Consider the following 27,270-nt stretch of genomic DNA (forward strand, 5'->3'; position numbering starts at 1 on the left):
ACCCAAGGCTGTCTGGTCATGAACTGGAAATAAAAAACAGACTTAACACTGTTACATTATGTGCATGGTTTTGGAATTTGGACTGTTCTTTCTCTTACAGGTCAAAGCAAGATAAGTAACTGTATTGAGATATTGTCCATAAAATGTGTTAATAGAGCAGAAGAGGAAAAGATAAATAGATAAAAAGAGAGCGGATGTTTTAGTACACATGCAAAAATACCAAAAATATTTTCATATATCTTTCATCAAAATGGAGAAAGAAGTTCTAAAAGAAAGCACAGTGTATTTTATCATTTTTAGGGAAAAGTGGAACCAACATTTTGCCATTTCAAGGAGAGTGACTCCCATGATGTAATCAAGATCTTAGACACAAAAATGACATAATAATGCATGTAGGTATTTTCAGAATGGGACTACAGTGGTACCTCGGGTTAAGTACTTAATTTGTTCCGGAGGTCCGTTCTTAACCTGAAACTGTTCTTAACCTGAAGCACCACTTTAGCTAATGGGGCCTCCTGCTGCCGCCGCGCTGCCGGAGCACGATTTCTGTTATAATAATAATAATAATAATAATAATAATAATAATAATTTATTATTTATACCCCGCCCATCTGGCTGAGTTTCCCCAGCCACTCTGGGCGGCTCCCAATCAGTATTAAAACAATACAGCATTACATATTAAAAACTTCCCTGAACAGGGCTGCCTTAAGATGTCTTCTGAACGTCAGGTAATTCTTTATCTCTTTGACATCTGATGGGAGGGCGTTCCACAGGGCGGGCGCCACTACCGAGAAGGCCCTCTGTCTGGTTCCCTGTAGCCTCACTTCTCGCAATGAGGGAACCGCCAGAAGGCCCTCGGCGCTGGATCTCAGTGTCCGGGCTGAACGATGGGGGTGGAGACGCTCCTTCAGGTATACAGGACCGAGGCCGTTTAGGGCTTTAAAGGTCAGCACCAACACTTTGAATCGTGCTCGGAAACGTACTGGGAGCCAATGCAGATCTCTCAGAACCGGTGTTATGTGGTCCCGGCGGCCACTCCCAGTCACCAGTCTAGCTGCCGCATTCTGGATTAATTGCAGTTTCCGGGTCACCTTCAAAGGTAGCCCCACGTAGAGTGCGTTGCAGTAGTCCAAGCGTGAGATAACTAGAGCATGCACCACTCTGGCGAGACAGTCCGCGGGGAGGTAGGGTCTTAGCCTGCGTACCAGGTGGAGCTGGTAGACAGCTGCCCTGGACACAGAGTTAATCTGTGCCTCCATGGACAGCTGTGAGTCCAAAATGACTCCCAGGCTGCGCACCTGGTCCTTCAGGGGCACAGTTACCCCATTCAGGACCAGGGAATCCTCCACACCTGCCCGCCTCCTGTCCCCCAAAAACAGTACTTCTGTCTTGTCAGGATTCAACCTCAATCTGTTAGCCGCCATCCAACCTCCAACCGCCTCCAGGCACTCACACAGGACCTTCACCGCCTTCACTGGTTCTGATTTAAAGGAGAGGTAGAGCTGGGTGTCATCTGCATACTGATGAACGCCCAGTCCAAACCCCCTGATGATCTCTCCCAGCGGCTTCATATAGATATTAAAAAGCATGGGGGAGAGGACAGAACCCTGAGGCACCCCACAAGTGAGAGCCCAGGGGTCTGAACACTCACCCCCCACCACCACTTTCTGGACATGGCCCAGGAGGAAGGAGCGGAACCACTGTATGACAGTGCCCCCAGCTCCCAGCCCCTCTAGACGGTCCAGAAGGATGTTATGGTCGATGGTGTCAAAGGCCGCTGAGAGATCCAGCAGAACTAGGAAACAGCTCTCACCTTTGTCCCTAGCCCGCCGGAGATCATCAACCAGCGCGACCAAGGCAGTTTCAGTCCCATGGTGAGGCCTGAATCCCGATTGGAAGGGATCCAAATGGTCCGTTTCCTCCAGGCGTGCTTGGAGTTGTTCAGCAACCACCCGCTCAATCACCTTGCCCAAGAATGGCAGATTTGAGAAGCAAAGTTCTTAACCTGAAGCACTATTTCTTGGTTAGCGGAGTCTGTAACCTGAAGCGTATGTAACCTGAAGCGTATGTAACCCGAGGTACCACTGTATATTACTTGGTTTTGTTTATTATTATTTATTATTTTGATTATTATTTATTAAATTTGTATGCCACGCTATATCCATAGATCCCAGGGTGGTTCACAACATAAAATTACAAAAATTGGTTAACCTTGTTGTTGTTGTTGTTGTTGTTGTTGTTGTTGTTGTTGTTGTTATAGTAGTAGTAAAACCAGCAGCAACAACAGCTCTAGGATGTATCTAGAATGACACTAATCAAAATAGGTGCCACGGGGAGGTGAGGAGCCGAGCGCCCCCCAAATTTTCAATGAGGATGCCACCCCACCCACCACCCCGATATTTTGCTGCTTGTGGCTGGCTTCCAATTAATCCCTCTCTCAAACATACATTCATTCACAGTGGCACCATAGCCAATTTTCCCTCTTACTATTTCTGAACTATCATTTCAATATACGTAAAGGCCTATTTGTGTCATAAAGAACTGATAAAACTCTCTGTTGACTCTGTCAAACTTCTTAATGAGAGAAGTGAAGCAATGCATTTTCGCTCTTGAATCTTCCAAAGAAATATGTAAATCTTAATACCATAAAGATAGTGTTCATTTCTAGATAGAATTGATTTTGTTTTGTTTTTAATTTGTTTTATTATGGCTTATTTCTTTCAGGCTTTATAAGACCTATTTGGCCTTTCTTCTGATTCTTTACTTATGGAACTTATTTATTATCTTAAAGACCTTAATACTTTAATTCTTGGGTTTCTTTTCCTAATCCTATTATGTTTTCATTTTTATTTACTTAATAGTTTGCCTAGTTAAACATATTCAGTCGTTTTATTATTCATAAATAAGAGAGTAAGCCTATGAATTCATTTTTTCTCCAGTGTTCTATACATAGCTGTCAACTTTCAGATTTGAAAATAAGGGATCAGCAGCCTTGAAAATAAGGAATCAGCAGCCTCACCTGTCCCGGGGACAGTCTACGGGATATCTAACAATCTGGGATAGCAGTGGGAAACAGCGCTGGAATAAGGGAATTTCCCTCAAAAAAAGGGAAGGTTGACAGCTATGGTTCTATAACTCAGGAATATGGAGTTCATTTAGGCGGCAATCTTGCATATACAGGCACCCCCCCCAAGTTACACGGGGGTTACGTTCCAGGCCCCTGTGCTCATAAGTAAAATTGCAGAATGTGGGGAGGACACTCTAAACATGCTTTAAACACCCCAGCTGTTGTTCTATCTTCAATCCATAGCAAAAATACGGCATCCATTAATATCCGCAACTAGAATTGAAGCTCTGAGGCTGGCAGAAGGCTAGAGGGTGCATGGGAAAGTGGGGGGCTGCTGTTAGGGAGAGAGGCTGAGCAGCCTAAGGAAAGCCCCACTGTGCCTCTAGTCTCTTTGGGGCTCCCTTCACCCTCACAGATGTCCTCTTTGGGCTCCATAGAGGGTCTGCTCATGAGCCATGAGGACTCTCCAGCTCTCTCCCACCATTGGGGGGGGGGGAATTGAATGATTAAATTATTTCATGGCACAGCACATATATGTGGTCATACGCAAGTCGGTCGTGTGTAAGTGGGGGGGACAGGGACGGCACGTCTGTACTTATCTCCAGAGAAAGCCACAGTGAATTCAGGAGGATTTACATCTGAGCAGGCATGTATAGGATTGTGATCTTAAATGGGTTGGATCCACTCACGGCCAGTGTAGATCCACTGAAAGCAATGGGTCTTGTCAGTCATGATTGGATTCAGCCCAGTGTGTTTATTGTAATCTCAAGGGGCTTAAGTTAGTCACAACCAACAAGGATCACTGCTTTCAAACTTATTTTCCAAAAAGCAATGCTGCCATCTGGGGGTTGGGAGTGGGGTGGGAAGAGGGGGTACCAAATCCCCAGTTTAAATATCTGGGCAAGTCCTAGGTAATAGAACAAGTTTACATTCTCAAACATACATTGTGTTTCTTAGATGGCAGACTCAAATTTATTGCTACAATTTTATGGATTATTGTGTGGCTTTCCTTGTAAGTCTCTCTGTCTCTCTCTCTCTCTCTCTCTCTCTCTCTCTCTCTCTCTCTCTCTCTCTCCTCCCTCCCTCCCTCCCTCCCTCCCTCCCTCCAATTTTAAGTTATATTTCAGGTGTGGGAAACCTTTGACCATGCAAATATTGCTGAACTTCAACTCCCAACATTCCTAGCCGTTAACTATGCTTGCTGGGACTATGGGAGTTCTAGTTGAGCAATATTGGCAGGACAGGTCAAGTCAGTTTATTGTGTTTTAGCAGACAGTCATTATACACATGAAAATAACAACAACAACAACAACAACAACAATAATAGAGATTTACAATTCTGCTCCATAACCTTTAAATGTTCCTTATATCTGTTATACTTCATGCTCTTAAAATTTTGTAACAAGTGACTAAGAAATAAAATGTGCTGTTATTGGTGGTGTTGTTTTGAAATTCTTTCTACCCCCAGTTTTGTTGAGCTCTTTGCAATTGGCAAGTTGAAATATGTATGTCTTAGGTAGTTTAACATTTGTTTAATTAAAGATTGGTTTAAAAGCTGACAACGATTTCTTCCTTGGATATTTTCCATAATATAAAACAGCCACAATCTCTTTCCTAATGTATATATGTAATTATTGCTGTAGTTTACAGGTAATTAATAGTGTCTATGTTAATTGGGCTTCATACTGTCTACTGAAACATTCCTTTGGTAGCTTTGTTTGTAGTACCAGGATATTAACAGGACTTTTAATTAAATTGTGCTTTGATGAATATCAGATTCACATTTTATTTGGGCAACACAACAAATGATTCTTTGCTTGTGGAAGGCAGAGGTTGAGTCTCCAGTTTTTTAACCCAGGACTAATTTGCACTGCAAATAAACATACTTGGATTAATGTATTTGGTGTTTTCCGCAAACAGGTTTTTGTTGGTTTTGTTTCTTTTGCATTTTGAATCAAAGTGGTGCACCAGCAAAACATGTCCACTTGTGTCTTGAATTAATGATAAAGGTAAAGGTAAAGGTACCCCTGCCCGTACGGGCCAGTCTTGCCAGACTCTGGGGTTGTGCGCCCATCTCACTCAAGAGGCCAGGGGCCAGCGCTGTCTGAAGACACTTCCGGGTCACGTGGCCAGCGTGACATCGCTGCTCTGGCGAGCCAGAGCTGCACACGGAAACGCCGTTTACCTTCCCGCTAGTAAGCGGTCCCTATTTATCTACTTGCACCCGAGGGTGCTTTCGAACTGCTAGGTTGGCAGGCGCTGGGACCGAGCAACGGGAGCGCACCCCGTCGCAGGGATTCGAACCGCCGACCTTTCGATCGGCAAGCCCTAGGCGCTGAGGCTTTTACCCACAGCGCCACCCGCGTCCCGAATTAATGATGCATCTCCTTTAATGGAAGCATGCAAACATTAAATGTCTAGACAGATTACAATATTCTGTATTATTGTAGAATTATGCAAGCCAATTGATGCCATTGCTTTGACTATACGCCCATCTACTTTGGCGAAGTTGTTTAAGACATTAAAATTCCTAGGACGTCAAAGTAGTATGAGTCCCTTGTTATTCATGTAAATCTGCCTTTCCCAAGCTGGTGCTCTCAATGTATTTCGGACAACTTCCATCAGCCTCACCCAGCAAAAGCAATAGACAGGGATGGTGGCAGTTTTAGTTCAAACAAGGTTGGGGAAGATATAAAATCTGAGGCTGCTCCATATATCTGATTAAATGAGCATTTGTTGATTTATTTATATAATAAAGGTTCACTCATGTCTCTCTTGATACCACAGTGTTGTTGTACAACTGTTAATCAGATCTAAGACATTCCATATACAGTAGCCTGGAAGTTCAGTAGGTGCATGGAATTTCATTTGACCTGACATAAGCACTCTTTGAGCCTGGCATAAGCACTCTTAGGATTCTCCTCAAGGCTAGTTTCCAAACCTTATATTCAGACACTGGAACCAGACTGTCATGAGTGAGTGGTGGCCAACAGCCTGGAGGAATAGGGCAGGGCCAGAATAAGGAGGTTATTAATTTCAGCCAGATGCTGAGGCAATTACATTGGAGAAGAGAGCAGCAGGAAGTCTCTTACAAGGGTAGAGACTGTGAGGATAAGCTCAGAGATTGGCTATATCCAGAATTTAAACTCTGTCCTGCCCGTAGTATTTTTAGAACTGGATGACATGCCGGATACGGACAGAGCCTTCTAAAGGTAGGATTGATCAGCTCCTATTCTAGAATTCTGAAGGATTGAATGTTTACCATTCCTATACTCTATGCTCACCGGAGCTACAAAGTGAATGAAATCGGATCCTTCTCAGCCAAGACTTACTGAAGTGTCCACATACAGTAGGGGTGGGTGGACAACATGCTGCTCTCCAGATGTTAGACTACAATTCCCACTTTCCATGACCTTTGGCCATGCTGGCTGGTGTTGATGGGAATTGTAGTCCAACAGCTATCCCTGACACTGGCTGATCTGATCTTTTCGACTCAGTTCAGAGAGAAGTGACAATGTACAGGTATTTTGAAAAATTGCTGATGCTCATTTGTTTTGTGGGATGGATTAAAACACATACACAAATGTACACTCACCTGAATTCTTTCTACATGTGTTACCTTATATTGCAACATGCTCCATGCTTCCCTGAGTATAATGTTTATAGGTCAAGGCTTACCTCAGTGTGGCCTCCTGTGGAAGGAGATGCTCACATCACTCCCCTCTGACATGGTTTTGCCCCAATTCCTTCTCTATTAGGAAAAGAAAAAAGCTGTGTTTGTATTATGGTGATGACATTGGTTGAAGCCACATGTGAATCTTGAAGGAGTAGACCAGTGAGAGAATGGTCCCTCCTACGTCCTGCCCCAGGATGCTATCTGTGTCATGTGATTGGCATCTGAGGTGACTTTGAGTTACAGCACAGCCAGATGTCTCAGGGATCCTGCCACAGATCATGTATGGGAGACAGTCTTCTAATTGCTTTCTTCACCACCCCACAAAAATAATAAAATGAACTACCGAAATAACAGGATACCCAGAACCTAGCTTCACATGTCCCAATGGGCAGAACATAATAAGCATATTTGTTCAAACACACAAATGCCCATTGTTGGGTGTGTGGCCCATGTCACTCCATGTACATTTTTAAATTAAAAAATTAATATGTGATTGTTAGTATAGGCGTTCCTAGTGTAGTATGGAATATTTTATTTTGTCAAATCTGACAAGTTTAATACTTGCCTTTCCTAGATACTCTTGATAACTCCTTGAACCAATTAATTTCTCACGGTTCCTTCTGTATTTATATGTTGATGTATTCCTCTGAATATTGATTCTCTTAGTAATAACATCTTACATGCTAAACAAGAAAGCCAGGAGCAACACATCTAAAACACTTCTGCGGAATATTGAATTAAAGAAACATTGTAAAAAACAGGCAGTTATTCATTGCTTTGAAAAATGTGTTAGGGGGTGAAAATGGATTTGAAGGTTCTTCAAAACAAAGTGGGCTGCATCTGCTATGTGTTTCTGGAATGATCAAGTGATGACAAGCAGCTAATAGGTGAGAAGACTGAGCTTACTACTTTCTCAGCCTGTGAAAGTATGTGTACAGGATTGCAGATACTAATGAAGTGTCAATTTATTGTGTAGAAGACCAGAGGGGAGTGGGAAGATAGCATTTTATTAGAGAGATCATTGTAAAGGAAAAAATAATATAGTGTGGTGTGATGGAATCAATCGCTGAGCATTCTTAGGCACAGGAGAAGGGGGGAAAGGTTTTGTATTATAGGTTTAAACTGTTCATTCCCAGACAGGTTGAACATAACATTTCGCGTGTAGCATCTTGTATTGTTTGTGCTCTGTTGGCTCAAGGGTGGTTTCTATCAATGGGTGTATTTCAGTAACTGATGCTGGGGCTATACAGTAAGATTTGTTTGAAAGCAGGTTTACTATCTCCGATGTCAAATGCATATTCAACAGGTTGCAATAACATTGATCCCTCCTGCCCTTATCCCTGGGCTCATAAATCTGTTTGGGCTATCAATATCCTTTATACTAATAGCAAACCCATTCTCTGAGTACTGATCCTTATCAAGCCAACATCTACACACAAGGGAAAGATAGCAACAGGCTTGGCGAAAACTCAAGCTTTGTATAACAATAATGAAAAACTTTAGGAAAATATTGAATATCATGGGAACCATATTTGAATAATATGATCCTGCTTTCCAGGGATGCTGTGTGAATAATGTTATGCAACCACATGAACAGGCCGGATTGTGTGGCTCTTTCCCACTTGATTGGCAACTTCCTTCTCTGCAGGGTCCATATTGCATGAAAAAAGACCCACGCAATCATCCCTTCTATGTGTTCATGTTATCTGCACGCCTAAACCTGAATGGTGGGATAGTACTACAAAGAATAGATATCCCATGCGCTGACACATGTGTGAAACAGCAGCATAGTCTGCCTTCAGCTGTGGCATTCTCCCCCCCCCTAACATTTTATTAAAACTGGGAATCCTGTCCACCACCAGAAAAGGGCATTGCTTCTGGTGAAAGTCTTACACTAAAAGTGAAGCTGAACACTTAGTCGGTTTTGTTACAGGATAAGATAGCAGCTAATGCTTTTGCTTGCTTGTGAATGTTTCATTTTGCTTAGAGTGTGGCAGACGTGAATTATTTTTAATTAGACTGGCAAGCCCTTTTCCTTGAGGCTGACACAGTGACACCTACGAGGAATATTGTGCTTCTCAAACAGAGGCATTCTTTGCTGTCATCAAGTATGCACATTGGTTTATTGTTATGGAACATTGTGCAGTACTGTGCAAACTGTACTCTTCAAAAGATCTGGCTGGTCTTCAGGACTGCAGTTTTCTTCCCCAGAAAATATGAAATGAAAAGGGAGATGAAGCAATTGCTTCTTGCTGAATCAACATTCACTGCCAAGAGCATTTCAAGCTTTTCATCCCCTTTCTTCAGGCACAAACACACACCCAAACTTGAATCCCCTTCAGGTGTTTGTTTATTATGTTATCCATCTATCGTGTGCATCAGCCTGAATTTATGCATGGATGTTTGACTAGGGAAAATCTGCAAGTTGGATCCTCCTAACAGAGGGTCCATGTTGTGCTCGGCCCTGAAACTCTTCCCTAACCAGCTTGTGGGTGGGGCTTGCTCCACTCGAAATCGGTGGTGCCACAGTTATGCCAGTGGCCTTCAGTCAATCAGCAGCGTGGGCAAGGTTGGGGGTATTTATTTGTCAGCGTGACGTAGGGACCTCCTTTTGCTTCACGCTGCCAAACACCCGCCCGCCCACCCGTTAATTAGGTCGTGTTTGGCCTTGCTTTGGACTTCAGTTCGTCGCCTATTTTGGAATGGGGGCTGGGTAGGAATTTTTTCCAAAGTGGCAGATTGGTTGTGGCCACTTGGTTTTTGCCTACCTCTTAGCAATTGTCACAACATTGTAAGGTTTAGTGGTTAGGCATTGGTTTAGGGAATGTGGGGAGGGGAGGTGTGGCCATCACCTGCCCGTCCAATGAATAGGATATTCCGTTAAGGAATCTGGGGGTCTGGATCTCGTCCGAAGCCTGGAGAGGGGCTAGGATCATACCAGGACCCCCAGGGGTGAGCACCAGTCACCTGGTTGTTTACCCTACCAGGCCTCCTGCTGGTTGTTTACCCTACCAGGCCTCCTGCAGGGTGGGGCAGGAGCCAGATATAGTTTGATACCAATGCCTAAGCCAATACCAGTCACATTTGTATATTTTAATAAAGTTGTGGCCAAAATATGCCCATTAACATTTAAACGAAATTCTGTCTCCACTATGTTTTTATTTCCATCGGGGATGGGTTTTGGGGCTCGAAGCACAAGCATACAGCTGTAGGCACATAAACTTTCATGTGATCTGAAACTCTATATACTGTAAGTGGAGCCCAGTTCACATGGAAGCTGACACATGTAGGTTTTTTCCCCCTTGATGCCTCTCTGTTTAATTTTGCAAGCCCTCTGTATGTCTCACATATGTGACCCCGATCACATCTTTAGTACAAGTTCAGTGCACAGTGTAAGTTTTTTCGACTGTCGTGTGCTCCCTACTCTTCCACTCCAAGAGAATGGTCTGTTTAGGTCTTCATATCCCGCTCCTGTGTTTGGGGTTTCACAATTTTATGGAGCTCTCAAGAAGCTGTTTGTTCACTAGTTTGGAGTGCACTACTTTGGGCTTGGGCAATGCCTTGCGTGTCAAGGCCCCGAGACCTCCCCCCCATCTGCTGAATAATAAAACACATGGACACCAGTATTTTAGGTTAATGGGTGAATTAAGGCCACAACTTTATTGGTTACAGAATGTGAGTGGTATTGGCTTAGGCACTGGAATTGAACCGACTATATCTGACTCCTGCCTGCCATGCAGGTAGTCCAGTAAGGGTCAATTACCAGTAGGGCGAGCTTTGTTGATGATCATCAACTGAGAGCTCCTCCAGGGTCCCCGCTGGGGTCGTGGCATGGCCCATACCAGGGCTTCGGATGAGAGCCACATCCGCGGATCCCTTTAACGGAATACCCTTAAAGATGAGGGGCAGGCGATGGCCACAACCTCCCCTCCCATGAACCAGGTTTTACCAGTTCCTAAACCGCCAAACCTTACAAAGTTGTGGCAATTGCTACGAGGTAGGCAAAAGCCAAATGACTGGTGCCAATTTGCCAAGTGGAAAAATTCCTACCAGGCCCCCTCAACAGGTGGCCAACCGAGGTCCATAGCAAGGCCAAGGTGTCAAACACATGAAAAGAGGGTGGGAGGGTGGTTGATATGGAAGCAGGAACCAAGAGGAAATTCCCCGGCCACATGGCTGCTTAAATGCTGTAAGCCACCCCCACCCTGGTCAACCGGATTGGTCAGCCGGGGGCCGGGACATGGCCGGCACCTCTCTATGATACGGGGGCACTTCCAAGCCCCCACTGTGCACAGGGAGAGCATGTGGCCTGCCTGCAACACCGTCCCACAGGGAAGTGGAGCGGCCTTCTCAGCTTCCTTAAACAGACTGTCAGTTTCACCAGCATAAACAACTATTGGGTTCTTTAGGTATCCTAAAATCATGTCCTCACCTTCGCCTAGATGGAAAATGTGAATATACCTTAATACTACTTTATGTCAGATGGTAATTCCACAGAATTTTTTTTTTTGCAAGAAAGAACATTTTGGGAAAAAATATTCAAAAGTCCTTGAACATCATCTAATATGTGAAAGATTGACTCCTATTGTTTGCTACATTTCAGCTTTTCTCTTTCAGCAAAACTATGAAAGGAAATATATTAAAAAGTTTTAAAATGCGAAAGGTCGGACTCAACAGGCTGCTTCTAAACTTTAATAACACAAGTAATTGCTAGAACTGTGTTTCCTTTTCATGGTGTTCTCATTGTAATGGCAAGGTCAATTATTATGCCGATTATGAAAATAAATATAAAGCAACATTTTATATTGTTTTATATAAACAACAAATGTATAAAACAAATTTCTTTTATCAAACAGGTAACTTTTTGAAGCATCCTTGCCCTAAAGCAGCAGAATGATGATCCTTCTTCCTGTGATGCTTTATCTGTGGCCTGTAAGCAATGCTATTAACGAAAGGATTTCAAAGCCCAATATTGTATTATTCATGGCTGATGATCTTGGCATTGGAGACCTGGGATGCTATGGAAACACAACTTCAAGGTTTGCCAACACACTTGATGATATATATGTACATTTGGCTTTAGCTACGAAAGAGATTGTTCTGGGCAGAGAGTTTGTGGAAGATGACAACCACAATTGTATTAGGAAATAGAAACATATCCCATGGTTTGGTTGATTCATGCAAGTGCTGGATTGGTGGTGTTAGTCCCATCCTAATCCAAGAAACTGGTCTTAAGGGGATGGCTTTATGTCTCTTTCCCCCCACTTGTGCCACTACTGATAAGAAAACAAGAGTAAAAATCCAAAGGGCAGCTACGTAAGCAGCAGAAAATAGCACAATCTTTTTTTAAAGGTATAGCAACAGACTCTCCGAGTGTCCCTATATCCCAGGGACAGTCCCAAATTTATAAAACCCACCCTGGTTTCTGATTTGATCCTAGAATGTCCCGCTTTTCCTTAGAAATGTCGGAGAAATGTTGGATGTGCGCACCAACCCCTCTCGCTCTCCAGGCTTCAGGAAGCTATCAGCAAGCCTGGGGAGCCCGCGGCAGTTCCCGCAGGGCTCCCTAGGCTGCGGATAGCAGCCTGCTGCCCGGAGCGCGGGACGCGCTGAAGCAGAGCGCTCTACGCTTTGGGCAGATATCTGCAGCCTAGGGAGCCCTGCGGGAGTTCTGGAGCGTGGGGCGCGCTGATGCAGAGCACCCCGCGCTTCGGGCAGATATCCTTTTCTCCTCTAAAAACTACGGTAGGTGCGTTTTTAAAAGCTCGGGCTTCCCCCACCCCAGCCCCACGGCTGAGGTGGGGGTATTTTTTCCCCTTTATTTCCCCCCCAAAAAACTAGGTGCGTCCTATGGGCCGGTGTGTCCTATAGGGCGAAAAATACGGTAAATGCAGAAATTCCAAACAGTCCTCAAAGATAACCCCATGTACATTACAGTGGTCAGAGCACAAACACACACATATAGACTGAGAGAACAAAACTATCATGAAAATACATCTTTCTCTCCCAAATATTTGAGCATAGACTAGAAGAACGAAGAAATACAATGGATTGGGAAATATGAGTTACAGTTTGTTTCAGAACATATAACCCTTAAAATTTAGACTCACTTCATGCATCAGGTTGCAAGATTAAAATGCAGACATGTTGGTTCTTAGTGTATTGATTTTGATTTGATGATTGAAATGTTAAAAGAGAAAAGGACTATGGACTCAAATAAAGCCGCAAATAAAAAAAATAAAAAAGTGTGTTGTAAAGTTCAATATACAAATGTGAAACTAGATGGAGACAGTGAGCTATGCCAAATTCAATGTATTTTTCAAAATGTATTTTTTTAAAAAAGCATTTTCACAGCATTTTTTATATGTGTGTAGATTCCACCTATAACTGGCTGCAACCCTAGACAAATGTAGACACACCTAATTGCATTCACTCCAATGATCAACGGTGCACTCAATTCACCATAAAATTTGGCTTCATGTTGGATTTGTATGACACCAACTGATGCACTATAAACCATAATGAGAGCTTTAAATAGTCTGAACTCACTCGTGTTTACATATTCAGAATACATGCCCTTGAATTTGTCTTCTTTTTTCCCTCCAGGACTCCTAACATTGACAAGTTATCTAAAGAAGGAGTAACACTGACTCAACACATAGCAGCCGCACCACTATGCACCCCAAGCAGGGCATCTTTCTTGACAGGCCGCTATTCTGTCAGATCAGGTAAAGGATGTTCTTACGCCATTGTTAGATATCAGGGCACAGCAATTCAAAGTAGACATGGAGAGGAACAAAGCAGAAGAGCCACCACTGCACCCCTTGTACTGCTGGGTCTTGGCCAACACAGAAGGCAAGGGCATCTTAACTTGTCCACCACACCAGCTCTAGGCTGGCATAGCTGTGGAGTCTGATGATCAGTCCCTTGGGGGATCTGCAGGGCTCTTTGCCTGGACTTAACCATTCAGGGGTCCTTTATTTTTACCTTAGACATGCATTCATTGGTTTCAGTGCATCTCCTCATCTGACTATGACCAGCGTTATATATCACTTAAAGTGTGTGCTAATGAAAACTGGTTTGCCTCCTATTTTAAATTATTTTTTGATTCCTTCAGGAATGGCTAGCCTGCACAAAGTTGGGGTCTTCTTGTTTTCTGCTTCTTCTGGTGGACTCCCTATGGAAGAAATAACATTTGCTAAACTTCTCCAGCAGAGGGGTTATTCTACAGCTCTCATAGGTATGGCTGGTTAACATGCTTCCTTTATCTATTGGTCTTAAGAAATTTATATCCTGCTTTTCTGACCCAGACTTGTCCCTCAAAGCAATCTACATGTTAAAGATGGGCTATCAACTAAGTAAATAAAGCAATTAGGAAAGGGAAAAAACTGGAAATGCCTACAGAAATTCCAAACAATAAAATATAGTCACTGAGACTTTCTGAAATAACTCTTTCTTTGAATATGACTTTTCAATGCAGGAGAAAATTCTTTGGGGTGAGGTTAGCCATTAGTGTAGGGACGCAGGTGGCACTGTGGTCTAAACCACTGAGCCACTTGGGCTTGCTGATCAGAAGGTCGGCGGTTCAAATCTCCGTGACGGGGTGAGCTCCCATTGCTCAGTCCCAGCTCCTGTCAACCTAGCAGTTTGAAAATACGCCAAAAAAAGTGCAAGTAGATAAATAGGTACTGCTCCAGTGGGAAGGTAAATGGCCTTTCTGTGCACTGCTCTGGTTTGACCAGAAGCGGCTTAGTCATGCTGGCTACATGACCCAGAAAAACTGTCTGCGGATAAATGCTGGCTCCCTCGGCCTTTAGAGTGAGATGAGTGTGCAACCCCAGTGTCATTTGTGACTGGACTTAACTGTCAGGGGTCCTTTACCTTTACTTTAGCCATAAGTAGTAACAGCAGCCCCACACCTTTCCTAAACAGGAAATGGCAGCATTAGATTTGTGAGATGGTTATAGTCCACCTGACAAGAAGATAAGAAGCATCACACCCCACTGTGATCAGTGATCAGGAATACCTAAGCCAAAACTAAGCTTAACGGGAAACAGAACATTCAGGGGGACGACAAACCTACCTAGTGGCTGTGCCCCCTTTTGTAGGATCAGATACATTAGCAACCAAAAATACTGGCCTAACTTATCCAACCTGATTTACTTTCCACCATGAGGGTAAAAAAACACACAAAATAATGGCATCTGCATTTCCAAACGCTTTTGAGGAAACTAGGCACAAATTTAAAAATGAGAATGTTCACTGAAAACAATTGATAGCCTTTGCATTCGCTTGTGGATTCAAAAGTGCAGTTCCTGAAAACGAGATGCTGAACACATGCTGCAGTTTCCATGGATATTATGGTCATGGAATAAAAAAAAGGGGGGAGCGCTGCAGATATAAAGGTATTGGATCCATATGTACGTAGCCCTAATCTTGAGTCACTGTTTCAAGATCCCATATTATTTGTTTGCTTTATTATTATTATTATTATTTGAAGAGTTTATACATTGCTCTCCAAACAGTAGTCCTTTAGCCTGGCTAACATACCTCTCAGTCAACATGACAACAATAAAACATTGATCGCTCACATAAAAATAAAACAGAAGAACCAGAGAATAATAATAGCAAGATTAAAAGAATGGTTGTTTCTTGCTACATTATTAGATAAATATCTGTAATTTATCCTATTTTATTTATGAATCTTTTCTAAAGCATTTACTAACTGCTCAATGTTTTAAAATCCCTACTCAGTATGCAACATGAAAAACCCAATATCATTAAAACAAACGTGCTGCATAAAAGCAGTAAAAGAGTAGTATAAAAACAAAGAAAAATAATGCATACACAGGGTCTGATCCAGTGGGTCAGGAAAAGCCTGGGCAAAATGTAGGTCTTTACAAGATTTCTGAAGCAGCTAATTGTAATACACACACATACACACAGCTTAATTGCAGGCCATAGAACCCAAATGTATCACATATAGAAGATGGAAGGGCATCTCATTGTATAAGGGAAAAAGCAGGAAATGCTCCTTTTTGATAAAGCGTGTTCTCCTTCATGGAGAGCACGTGTTGCGGTGGGGTCTGCTGAGCCACCCCTCTGTTACCAGGCAGGGTCTCTAAAGATGGCCTGGGGCAGTGATTGGTTCACTGGGTTGCTGGGGTAAAAGTTATGTTGCAATTTTGGTGGGAGGGGTAAAATGTTTAAATACTCTGCACGCAGCCTGGAGCTTTCTCTTTGCTGTGTGCAACAGATCACCCGCCCACCTGCCCTTGAGTAAGGGGTTGTTGCATTGACCTTGCTATGCCTGTCATGGGGTCGTCTGCCGTTGGGGCAGGGGCTTGGTAGGAATTTTGTCCATCTGGCTGATTGGCTGGGCCATTTGGTTTTTGCCTACTGCGTAGCAAATCGTCACAACTTGTAAGGTTGTGGTTAGGCATTGGTTATAAATTGGTGGAGGAGGGGTTAGGATAGGCTGGGCCTGCCCCTCCATGGTTGCTGCGGAAAGGGAATTCCGTTAAAAGAATCCTGGGGCTTGCCATCTTTTCGTCCAATCCCTGGAATGGGACTAGGGCCGGCAAGCCTTCGGGGAGCATGCGGATGAGAATTGAGGGTCTGTGACTCAGCTCCATTTCTCCCCGACTTGCTTTCCCCCGCACTTTCGGTGGTGCCCGGAAGTCAGTTCTGTCCCCAGGCGGGGGGACAGATAGTCTTAACCAATGCCTAAACAACCACTCACGGTTTTGTATTTAATTAAAGTTGTGGCCAAAATTATGCCAAAAACCTTAAACAAAAATTAAGTGTGCGTTGTGAGTTATTTGGGGGGTGGCTTGGGGACCTCGACACGCAACTGCCCTATGATGTTCTGTAGGGTGCTGTACTGCGAGGAGAATTTCCCCCAGAATATTCTAATTTACTCTCTGGAAGTTAAATAGATGTAATGCTCGAGTTGTCCTTGGGTTATTAAATCATGTGTGCTTTCTTGATGGGAAAACTATAGTACGGATCTTGAAAGCTCTGTTAATTTCATTATTACAGTCATCTACATTCAGTTCAATTAACTTATTCATGGAAGCAGCTTACAACTCACCTTGCCATCTAGCCAGCTTTAAATTTACTCGCACAAAAGCAGTCATTTCAACTTGAAATGTAATGTTGATATAGCGCTGCACTTTGATGATATGAGGCCTTACCGCTCTGCCTGACACCCTGTGAAATTCCAAATTAATCATAAGAATCGGAAAATTCTCTGAAGAGTAAGAACAAAGAACAGGAGCGTGAGAAGAGCCCTGCTGAATCAGGCCAAAGCTATCTAGCTCACCATCCTGTTCTCACAGTGGCAAACCAGATGCCTGTGGCAAGCCAGGAAGCAGGTCCTGAGCATAGCAGCTCTGCAATGTCCAGTAGAGTGATGAAAACGTGCACAAAAGATGCATATTTATTTATTTATTTATTTATTTATTTATACATACATACATACATACATACATACATACATACCCTGGCCATCTGGCTGGGTTTCCCCAGCCACTCTGGGCGGCTTCCAACAAAGTATTAAAAGACAGTAGTCTGTCAAACATTAAAAGTTCCCTAAAGAGGGCTGCCTTCAGATGTCTTCTAAAAGTGTGGTAGTTTGACATCTTTGGGAGAGTGTTCCACAGGGCGGGTGCCACTACCAAGAAGGCCCTCTTCCTGGTTCTCTGTAACTTGGCTTGTCGCAGTGAGGGAACCGCCAAAAGGCCCTCGGTGCTGGACCTCAGTGTCTGGGCAGAACGATGGGGGTGGAGACGCTCCTTCAGGTATACTGGACCGAGGCAAAAATTGCACAAAATTTGCACAAAAGAGGAAGGAGGTGTACCAATTGTATAGATATATACATACAGTGGAAAAGATACAAGTCTACATTTTATTTAAATATCTGTATGAAATATGTGTGTTTCCCCTGCATTTAGGAAAATGGCATCTTGGGATTAACTGCAACAGCAGTGATGACTTCTGCCACCACCCTTTAAATCATGGATTTGATTACTTCTACGGGGTGCCTGTGAACAATCTTAGGGACTGTAAACCTGGTCATGGAAGCGTGTTTAGTGCTGGACTGAAGATGCACACTCGTGCAGCACTCCAGGTCACGGCAATTGCTCTGATCTCTTTGGCGGTTCTGAATTACATTGGCCTTGTCAGAGTTCCCTGCAGAGTACTGGGCTACTTCTTCTTAATAGCTGCAGTGATAGTTGGAGTTTTGCTGCTCTTCTTTTATAACTTCCGGAATCTTAACTGCTTCTTGATGCGAAATCACAGTATTATCCAACAACCCTGGAATTATGAGAACCTCACTCAGAGATTCACAGAGGAAGCCAAAAGATTCATAGGAAGGTAAGGGTGTTCAGTTTTAAAGTGTTCGAATTTCAGAGTGATGGCTTGTTTACAGAGGTGCCTGTGATTTGGCAGGTGAACAAAGCCCTACTCATTTCCCATCCCTTTGTGGCATTATTGTTGAAAGGTAACACATTGAGCGTGAAGACAGGAAAGAACCATATATTTGTAGACACCCTCTAATTCAGCCCAGAACTTCATCTGTGTTCATTCAGAAATCTCTGAGGTTCAGCTCCTTGCATGAATTCTTACTCTTCTCTCCCCATCCTGCCTACAAACTACTGTCCAAAGTCCCAGTCCTTTCCTTGAATTCCTGCTCTGATCTCTAGGCCCTGCCTATACATTCTACAGCTCAGGATCGCTGCTCAGCTTGTTGTCATGAAGTCAAATGGCGGCCATCAGCTTACCAGGGACACAGAAAATCTCCTGGATCTGCTGTCTGTGTAACACCACAAATGCAGGCCTCAGCACATGGCTGGTAGTTAGTGTTAATGGTGGTGACTCACAAATTTTGCAGCTTGCTCTATATAATATAGAAAGATGTATTGTATGCTAATCTATTTGTCCACCTAGCCAAATATTGTCCACTCTTGACTGTCAGCAGCTGTCCATGTTCTCTAGCAGAGGTCTTTTGTAGTCACAGTGCATGAGTTGGGGGCTGGGTGGGTGCTACCCTCACAGCTGTGGAGGTTCTGCTGCTTGCCAGGACCAGGATGGTTTAGTGAAGTGGTGAGGAGAGCACTAGGTTGGCAGTGGCTCAGGAGGGTGGGTAAGGATCATGTGGTCTCTTGTGCTCACTCTTCCTTTCATAATTGGAAGTATTGCTAATGTTAATTTGATGGTGCAGTGAACCGGACTTTGAGGGCCAACCAGGACTTCCTCCAAAATTTCATGGGAATGCACTATGAAGGGAGATACCCTGAGGAGGAGCAATCCCCTGTTTAGATACACAGGTGTGGGTCCCCAGTAGGCTTGTCGTTTTTATTTATGCAAGGAAAAGAGGTCTAGGACAGGCGTAGGAAAACTTGGCCCTCCAGATGTTTTGGGACTAGAACTCCCATCATCTCTAGCTAACAGGACCAGTGGTTGGGGATGGTGGGAGTTGTAGTCCCAAAACATCTGGAGGGCTGAGTTTGCCTATGCCTTGTCTAGGAAGTAAGTGTTGCACTCTACTCTGCCAGAAAACTATAATTTGGAATAGCATTCGACCCTGGAAGTTGTGTTTGATATCTTGGTGTTGACTCTGGCACTGAAAAAAACAATAATGAGGTGCCTCTGAGCATGTGCAGAGTACTTTCCCCTCTGTACTGCAGAACCACAGTCAACCCTCACACATCTGCAATTAGAGGAAAGGAATTCTGGGATTTGACTTCCCAGCTCTGGGTTTCTGGGAGGTGTCTTCTACCTGTCTTCTACCTACACATTTGTGTCCACAGTCATCAATCTAAATCTCCTATGTCTTCGCCACCACCCTGACTTGCCATCCCAGTCCTGTAAGCAGCAGCACTGCTGCACCGAGCCTCATTCACCATGGTTTGTCTTTTGTATCACGTGTTTTGCTAGGCATTGAACCTGGGGTCTTCTGCATGCAAAGCATATACTCCAGGTATGGCCCCAAGCTGGGCTGGCTGCTAGAAACTAGCATGGTGAATGTAATGGTTATATGGGGTTGCTTGTGCGTAAGTTGCCGCCACTCCTGGCTAGGTAGCCAGGTTAAACCTTTCCTGGCTGGACAGCCCTTCACTTCGTGGCTGTTCAGTCGCTAGCAGAATCCGTCAGTGGGCGTTTCTTGAACTTCTTACAGCAAAGAAGTTCTTTGACGCCAAGTCTACGCCTACTTTCCCTGCGCGGAAGTCTTCTGTGCAGGGTGGCTGTGGGTAGCGGAGGACCTGTGCTCTCCCCGCTGGTCTCTGGTGAGGAGTCCTGGAGCCCCCTCTCCGATTCCCCCATCCGCCCCCCTTTATTCCTGGTGTTACGCTGATTTCCTTCCCCAGCCGATGAGTTCCCTCTCTCCCTGCTTGGCCCTTCTCCGGCATCGCTTGGGAGCCCTGCCTCCACTTCTGGCTCTGATGTCAGTTCCCTGACAGTAAAGATGCATTTTACTAAAGTGAGCACCTCTCTAAAAAGGAAGACAAAGGAGATATACATGAGTCCCAGTTATATCCAACAGAACTTATTATTTTCTATCTATATAGCACATTAATTTCAATTTACAAGTGGTTAATGGTGTAAAGACAGCAGCCCTCATGTGTTAATTATTTTAATTAACACTATAGTCAGTGCATTTGACACTCATGCCTTGCTAGAGCAGTCTTTAGGAGATGTTACCACTTTTAAAGGGAATTTACTTCTTTCGAATTAGTCTAGAAGCTATTGTTTTCTCAGTGCATTTCTGCACTGGGATGACGAGCCACTACTTTTGGAGAAAAAGAAACAAAATCACATTCACCTAACTCTAAATGGAAAAAAAAGAATGCTTCTTAAGCACTTTTCTTTTAAAAATTGGTGAAGCTTCTGATTTCTCTGAAATTTTGTGTGGCAAAAGCTTAGAAAACCGTCTGTGGGGTAGCCCACAAGAATTATGAGTGAAACGTTTGTTTTATATGTGGCATAATAGAGAATGGAGAGTGTGTGCATTTGCAAGAAGAAGAAAAGTTGGACATTTGCTTGAGACTGACAAAGCCTGTTTATAGTCTCATGGATAGCAAAGCATATATCATTCTCTGATGCTGTATATCTGAAGATTTAAGGCTGTGAAATAGGGATGAAAAAGTAAATGTCAAAAATGTATGTAGCTGTTTGAGGGCATAGAAAAATGACTCTGCATAGGAATAGATAACTGAGACATACAATTATTTTGTTTAAAAATATATAAATCTTAACCTTTGAATGGAAGCCAAGCTCTTCTCATTTCTATTCTATATTTGAACAAGATAGTAAAACTCAGCTTTTATTTGTTCCTGACACTTCAGGTTTTTATTTTACACTCATGTTTAAATTTAGTCCTACTTTTAAATGCCATTTTGATATGACACACTTAAAGCTATAAAATGGGAGCTGTACCAACATCAAACTCTCTTTGGCTTGAATAATATTTTGTTTAAATGGCACACTTTTCAGTTTTATAGTTACAAGCAGGGCATTTTTTCAGCCGGAACCTGCCGGAACTCCTCTCAGGTGGGCGCCATTGCCATTGTAGGAGAACAAGGGAGGCATCCATTTTGAGTTCCGGTGCCTCTTTTTCTAGAAAAATAGCACTCCTTACAAGTATATGTAGTTTACTAGTGAGAAGGCCATAAAGCGTTTCTTTTTGAGGTATGAGCTTTTAAAATAATAGTATATAACAAGCAATTCCATAATTAAAGAGTGCAAAATGAGTACATAGGTATGCAGAGAGGGCATTATTGGAACCTGGCAAGTCCCATATCCTGGCCCGCTGTTCTTCTGCTTTGCTATTTCTGCCTATTCACCTGCCCTCTACCAGTGAGAGAAAGAAACAGAGAGAGCAGTAGGATCCCCATGTATTTTCTTACTATGTGACATGGTGACAACTGAGCCCATTTGCAAAGAAATAAAGAGAAGGGGGAGCAGTAAGGAAGAGGAGGAGCCCAAGCAAGGAGAAGGTGTACCAACAGCATCCTATGGTACCCTCCAGTTGGCATGGTAGAGGCATTCCATAAGTCTACAAATCTGCATTAACCCATAACCAGTGGACCCAAAATCCATTTTTTCCAAGTACTTACTTCCCTCCCTTGCAAGGCCTCCAAGTATTTATCATGAGGCATTTTAATCCAATTCACATTTTATCAAAAGGGAAATGGTCAAACTTTAAAGTTTGATCCTTAAATTCAATTTAAGGTGGAATTCAGAATGTATCTGCAGATTTTGGACTTTTTCAAAAAAAATTAACAGGATTTTTTTTTTTTACTGTTTTTATTTTATTTCTATTTGTATTGTTTTGTTCACCAGTCTGGTGTCCTTAGGAAGTATGCTAGATTGAAATGTAATATTAATAAGGATACCAATATGGCTCCTGGCAGATTATGCCTGAGGGAATGCAGGTCTCAATAGAAGAGTTGTTGGGGGTAGCCGAGTTTTTGGTAGCAGTCCTCCAAGGAGCAGGTTAACAAAGAAAACCATTGACTCTATATGTATATATATATATATGTATGTAGCCAACTGCTGCCCTTTTATATATATTTCAAGGCCTTTATATGTTATTTTCTCTTTTATGGTTTTATTCGCATAATGCCTAATAAAGGTTTGATAAGTAAGTTGCTAATCTCTGTTGTAACACCACCTTTATTTGGTTCAAGGAAGCCTGGCGCCAGTTTCAACAGGCCTGGCACTCACTAGGCATACTTGCTGCAACAGCTGAAGAAACGAACCTATGCTGCCAATTCTCTTACTGGTCTACTTGCTGAAATAGCAGCTTGGAGGCTCCTTTCCTCCATTCAGGCTTTGGGACGGTAATAATAGGTGCCATGTTGGACACCAGAATGGTACAATTCTCAGAACCCTTAACAAATACAGTTCTCAGGATTCTTTATGGGAAGCAATGCACTTTAAATGTGCTTTAAAGGTATGGTGTAAATGTAAACAATTGCTAATGGAGGCCACTCCATTTCAAGCTTATTGATGCTTCTTTCCTTTCCATAAAACAAGACATACATGAGTAAGGAGGATGGGGGGTTACTCAGGTTCTTTTTATCTCAAAAACTGTGACACACACACAGAGAGGAATATATTTAACCACCATGAAGAAGAATTATTCATATGTTAAACAATGTTGTATTGGGCTTCTAAGGTTTCATGGCCATATGAATGTGTATGATGTTTTCTTTATTCAAGCTCAGAGTTTACTTTATTGTCCCCTCAATGAATAAAACTTAAGGTGTGTTGAGAAAGGAAGGTCTTGGTAAATTGTGTAGAAGGGAATGGCAATAAATTTTCAAAGGAGCTGTTTGCTGAAGTGCTTCAGTTAATAAAACAGGACTTTAACTGTTATTGTCAAATCTCCCTCCCACTTACAAGCTGGTGTGCCATTCTATTTTCAAGGTTACAGAAGAGGTAATCAGTTATGATCCCCACCAGGGTTTGGTGTAAGAAAAATAGCCATCTCTGATTTTCTAATCGAAAGGATATTAATAGGTGAGATTCTTTACCTGAAAGCTAGCTGTCAATCAGTGCTGGTAGACTGAAAAAGCAAAAGCAGTGAATGGTTTTAAATCCATTGGTATGAACCATTGATTAGATACCTGTTCTTGGAGTAAGAACTCTGTGTTGTAGTGGCATCCTTTATATTGCTTCTGGGGTTGTTATCTCCTGAAAATGGGCATTTGTAATAGAAGTGGTGACTTGTACCTGTCCTGTATTTATCGCTCTAATCCTATGTTCCCATTAGATGCCTGTTGCAAGAGATATAACTTCTCCTTTGCTACTGTTTTTAATCAACCTGCCTTAGTTATTTGGTCCTACTACATGGGAAATGGGATTGCTGTCTTGCAATTTTAGCTTTGGGCTCTCAAGATCTCTGTTTGATTCATTACTATGTGGTAGATGACAAGAGTTAAGCATTTCCATTCCCAGTCACAACTTCTTGCATGGGAAGGAAGATGACAGGAACATCGCTGTCTGGATAATATGTATAAGATTATTTTTTTGTACAAGGCAAATTATGCAACATGTAATTGTTTGTGTATTGTGTTTATTATGATTTATAGTGCAATCCTACACAGGTCTACTCAGAAACAGGTTTCACTAAGGCTTATGGGTATTGGATTGGAATCTTTATCAACTAATAAAATGTACTTATTTTCAAAATGTATGCCCTGCATTCTCAAGGCAAGAAACCCTTCCACTGGTGGCTGGTGTGAGAAATTCAGGTCTTGATCCTCGGTGCGAGTGAAGGGATATGTTACGAATCATTGTTCTCACTCCTGACACTTTAGAGGACATGGTTTTACAATGAGAAAGCCATTTATTTTGTTGCACGGAACTTGTTGTTTTGGGTTCCTTTGGGAGGAAAGGTTGGATATAAATTAATAAATAAATGGGAGTCAAGTCACAGAGAAATGACCTCAAATATATCTGAATGGTGGAACCAGAATGACCCAACAATTCTCTAGAGAAGGTGACCAAGAGAAAAGCTCCAAAAGCTGTTTTTTATTTGTATAAGGGTGGCAATTGTTTTTATGTATGCCTTGTATTGCAATTCACTGCATATTATATTCTCTCCTCTCTCTTTTTCTGTTTCAGGAACACCAATGCACCATTTCTTCTTTTTGTGGCTTACACTCAGGTCCATACAGCTCTTTATGCATCCCAAGCTTTCAGAGGAAAAAGCAAACACGGATTATATGGAGATGCCCTGGAAGAAATGGACTGGAGTGTAGGTATGTTATGTGGCTTTACATCACCTGAGTTAATTGCATTTTAGAAATATATGTAGCTTTTTTATTTATTTATCTGAAAGCATTGCTAAACTGCTTAATATGTCAGAATTCTCCAAGCGGTATTTATTTCACAACATGTATACAGCCTTTGGTCATAATTAAACGTCAGAGTGCTTTTACGAAAAGAGTAAAACAATAAAATTATCAGTAAAAAGCAGTTAAAACAAGTATTCAGAATATTAGAAAAATAATTAAAATCAATAATAAACTAAAACCCGATAGAAACACAGGACAGCTTCTGAACTTGTCTGAACAGGCTCACCTGAACAAAGAATCTTAAGCAGGTACAGAGAAGGTGACTTCCTGATGTCCATAGGCAGGGAGTTCCAAAGTTCCTGTGGTGCACACTAAAATATCTGTTTGCTACAGCCTTCCCAACTTTATCCCTTTTCACACATACAAATGAAACACTGGCAGCCAGCTGGTAGAGACTGCACAGGTCTTTGCCGGCACTTGCAGCATCTAAACCTACTGTCAGCCTTGGTTCCCTTTTGAAATCAATGGCAGCTAAGTGTGCTTCTCCTTCTGCTAGACTGTATCCATTAGTTAATGCTAGTTATTATTTTGCATTCTAACAACCAAGTGGTGACTTTTCACAAAGGATGGCATAAGACAAACAAGAAAGAGCAAGAAATTGCTCAGGGCACCAAGTCTCGCAATGCCCAGGCTTCCAAGGAATGCTAATCTACCCGTTTCTGCAAAGGGTCCTGATTTATTTGTCAGCGTATTGGAACGACTCTCCATTTCTAGAGGTAATCATCTGTGAAAACAAGTTCGTGCTTGAAACAATCAAGCTGAAGAGCAGCAACACTAAAAGATAATATTCACCTTTCATTCCTCCCACCCGTTCACCTCCAACTCATTTCTGGTTCAATAAAGCAAAGTACAAAATTATTTTCAGTAAACAATGCCATATTTATTAAATTACCGCAAACTGACTTTCACCTCTGCAGTAGATGCCTGCTTTATAAGGAACATTGAAACGGCACGCTCTGATTGCGAGTGTACAGAGTTCAACCTCATTCACATTTCTAGTCCAAATTTAGCACCAAACTTCCGCTTATGAATTGCAAGAACAATACAAGGCTACAGTGATGGTTCCCACTCCCCCCCCCCCCACGAATGTAGTTTTCTCATGGCAACTAGTATTAATATAGGAATGTAGGAAGATGCAGGAACATAGGAGATGACGAGGATTGATGCTCTACCCAAAATTACTGTGTAATCTTTATTGAAACACAGGAAATAGTGGTCTACCACTCAGAATTCAGTAATTTTACCAATAATTTCTCCAGGATTTAGTTGGCTAATACCATAGAACTTCTCGTAACTCATATGTTTATGGTGCTCATTCTTTTTTAGTCAGGAAAGCAGTGGCACTCATTATCAGTTTTTCAGGTAAACCCATAACTATACTGCAAGGTTTTGAATACAGGGACCTGTGTGCATTCTTTCATTTCATTGTAAAATCAAGTTACAGTTTTGGCATAGAAATTGTAATGATACCAGTTCATTGTGGAAATATATCACTCACAAACATTCAGGCTTACTGATTTTTATTTTTATTTTGAAATTCCTCTGTAGCATGTGTGATAGTAAAAAATGTATACTGGGCAGATTTGATAACATCACTGAGTACTGTGGTAGCAATTAATCTTGAACAAATCCAACAAATAGTTGTATTGTTCAGAAAACAATGGGAGGCACTTTTTTGTTTGCATAGTCATTTATCAAATCAAGAGACACGCTCAGACTTTTTGATACAATTGAAAACAGCCAGTGAGTGATGAGATGACCAATAAATTGGAAGGGAATAAACCAACATATCCAAAGCTATGATGGATGTTCCCACTCCCTGACTGTTAAGGCATTTATGAATTGCTATTTGAAATAGTTTGAAAAGTGAGGCTACTGTCATCAAACAATGACTCTTGTAAGCAGTGCCGCATTTACGTATAAGCTAAACAAGCTGTAGCTTAGGGCCCCACTCTCTTGCCCCCCCCCCAAAAAAATCAAAGTAAAAAAGACCTGGATGTACATTTCCAAAATATAAGATAAAAAACAAATAAAATAAAACCTACATACAGCAACAGTGTTTTGTGTTGTGTTGGCTCCTATGATGTAAGTAATGCCCCTACTGCTTGCCTGCTCTCTAAAATATCACTGGTTTGCTCATTTCTATATATAAGGTGCCTACATTCTGCATGTGCAAATGGCTTTATATATTAGGTCCATAAATTACCATATTTCATATATTCAACACAAAAAACAGCAACAATTTGTTGTTGACCAAGGACAGCTGGACATATAAAGGGCCCCATTACCTTCAGTATGGGATGCGGGTGGCGCTGTGAGCTAAACCACAGAGCCTAGGACTTTCCGATTAGAAGGTCGGCGGTTCGAATCCCCGCGATGGGGTGAGCTCCCGTTGCTCGATCCCTGCTTCTGCCAACCTAGCAGTTCAAAAGCACGTCAAAGTGCAAGTAGATAAATAGGTACCGCTCCGGCGGGAAGGTAAACGGCGTTTCTGTGCACTGCTCTTGTTCGCCAGAAGCGGCTTAGTCATGCTGGCCACATGACCCAGAAGCTGTATGCCGGCTCCTTCGGCCAATAAAATGAGATGAGCGCTGCAACCCCAGAGTTTGCCACGACTGGACCTAATGGTCAGAGGTCACTTTACCTTTACCTTACCT

General features: G+C 42.5%; 1 protein-coding gene across 2 annotated transcripts in view; it reads left to right on the plus strand.

Moving 5' to 3' along the window:
- Window positions 1-370: 370 nt before the first annotated feature.
- STS (steroid sulfatase) overlaps window positions 371-27,270 on the plus strand; it is a 90,629-nt gene continuing 63,729 nt past the window's right edge. The window contains exons 1-6 of one of the 2 annotated variants that reach the window (XM_081907624.1): window positions 371-392; window positions 11,600-11,782; window positions 13,350-13,471; window positions 13,861-13,983; window positions 17,699-18,122; window positions 24,381-24,517. In XM_081907624.1, the coding sequence (XP_081763750.1) occupies window positions 11,637-11,782; window positions 13,350-13,471; window positions 13,861-13,983; window positions 17,699-18,122; window positions 24,381-24,517 (952 nt within the window). In that variant the 5' untranslated portion in view covers window positions 371-392; window positions 11,600-11,636. Of the gene's footprint in view, window positions 393-6,143; window positions 6,280-11,599; window positions 11,783-13,349; window positions 13,472-13,860; window positions 13,984-17,698; window positions 18,123-24,380; window positions 24,518-27,270 lie in introns of those variants that run through there. The other variant, XM_081907623.1, reaches the window with a different exon arrangement.

This window comes from Podarcis melisellensis (assembly GCF_964234715.1).
Source record: "Podarcis melisellensis genome assembly, chromosome: 4".
Lineage (NCBI taxonomy): Eukaryota > Metazoa > Chordata > Lepidosauria > Squamata > Lacertidae > Podarcis > Podarcis melisellensis.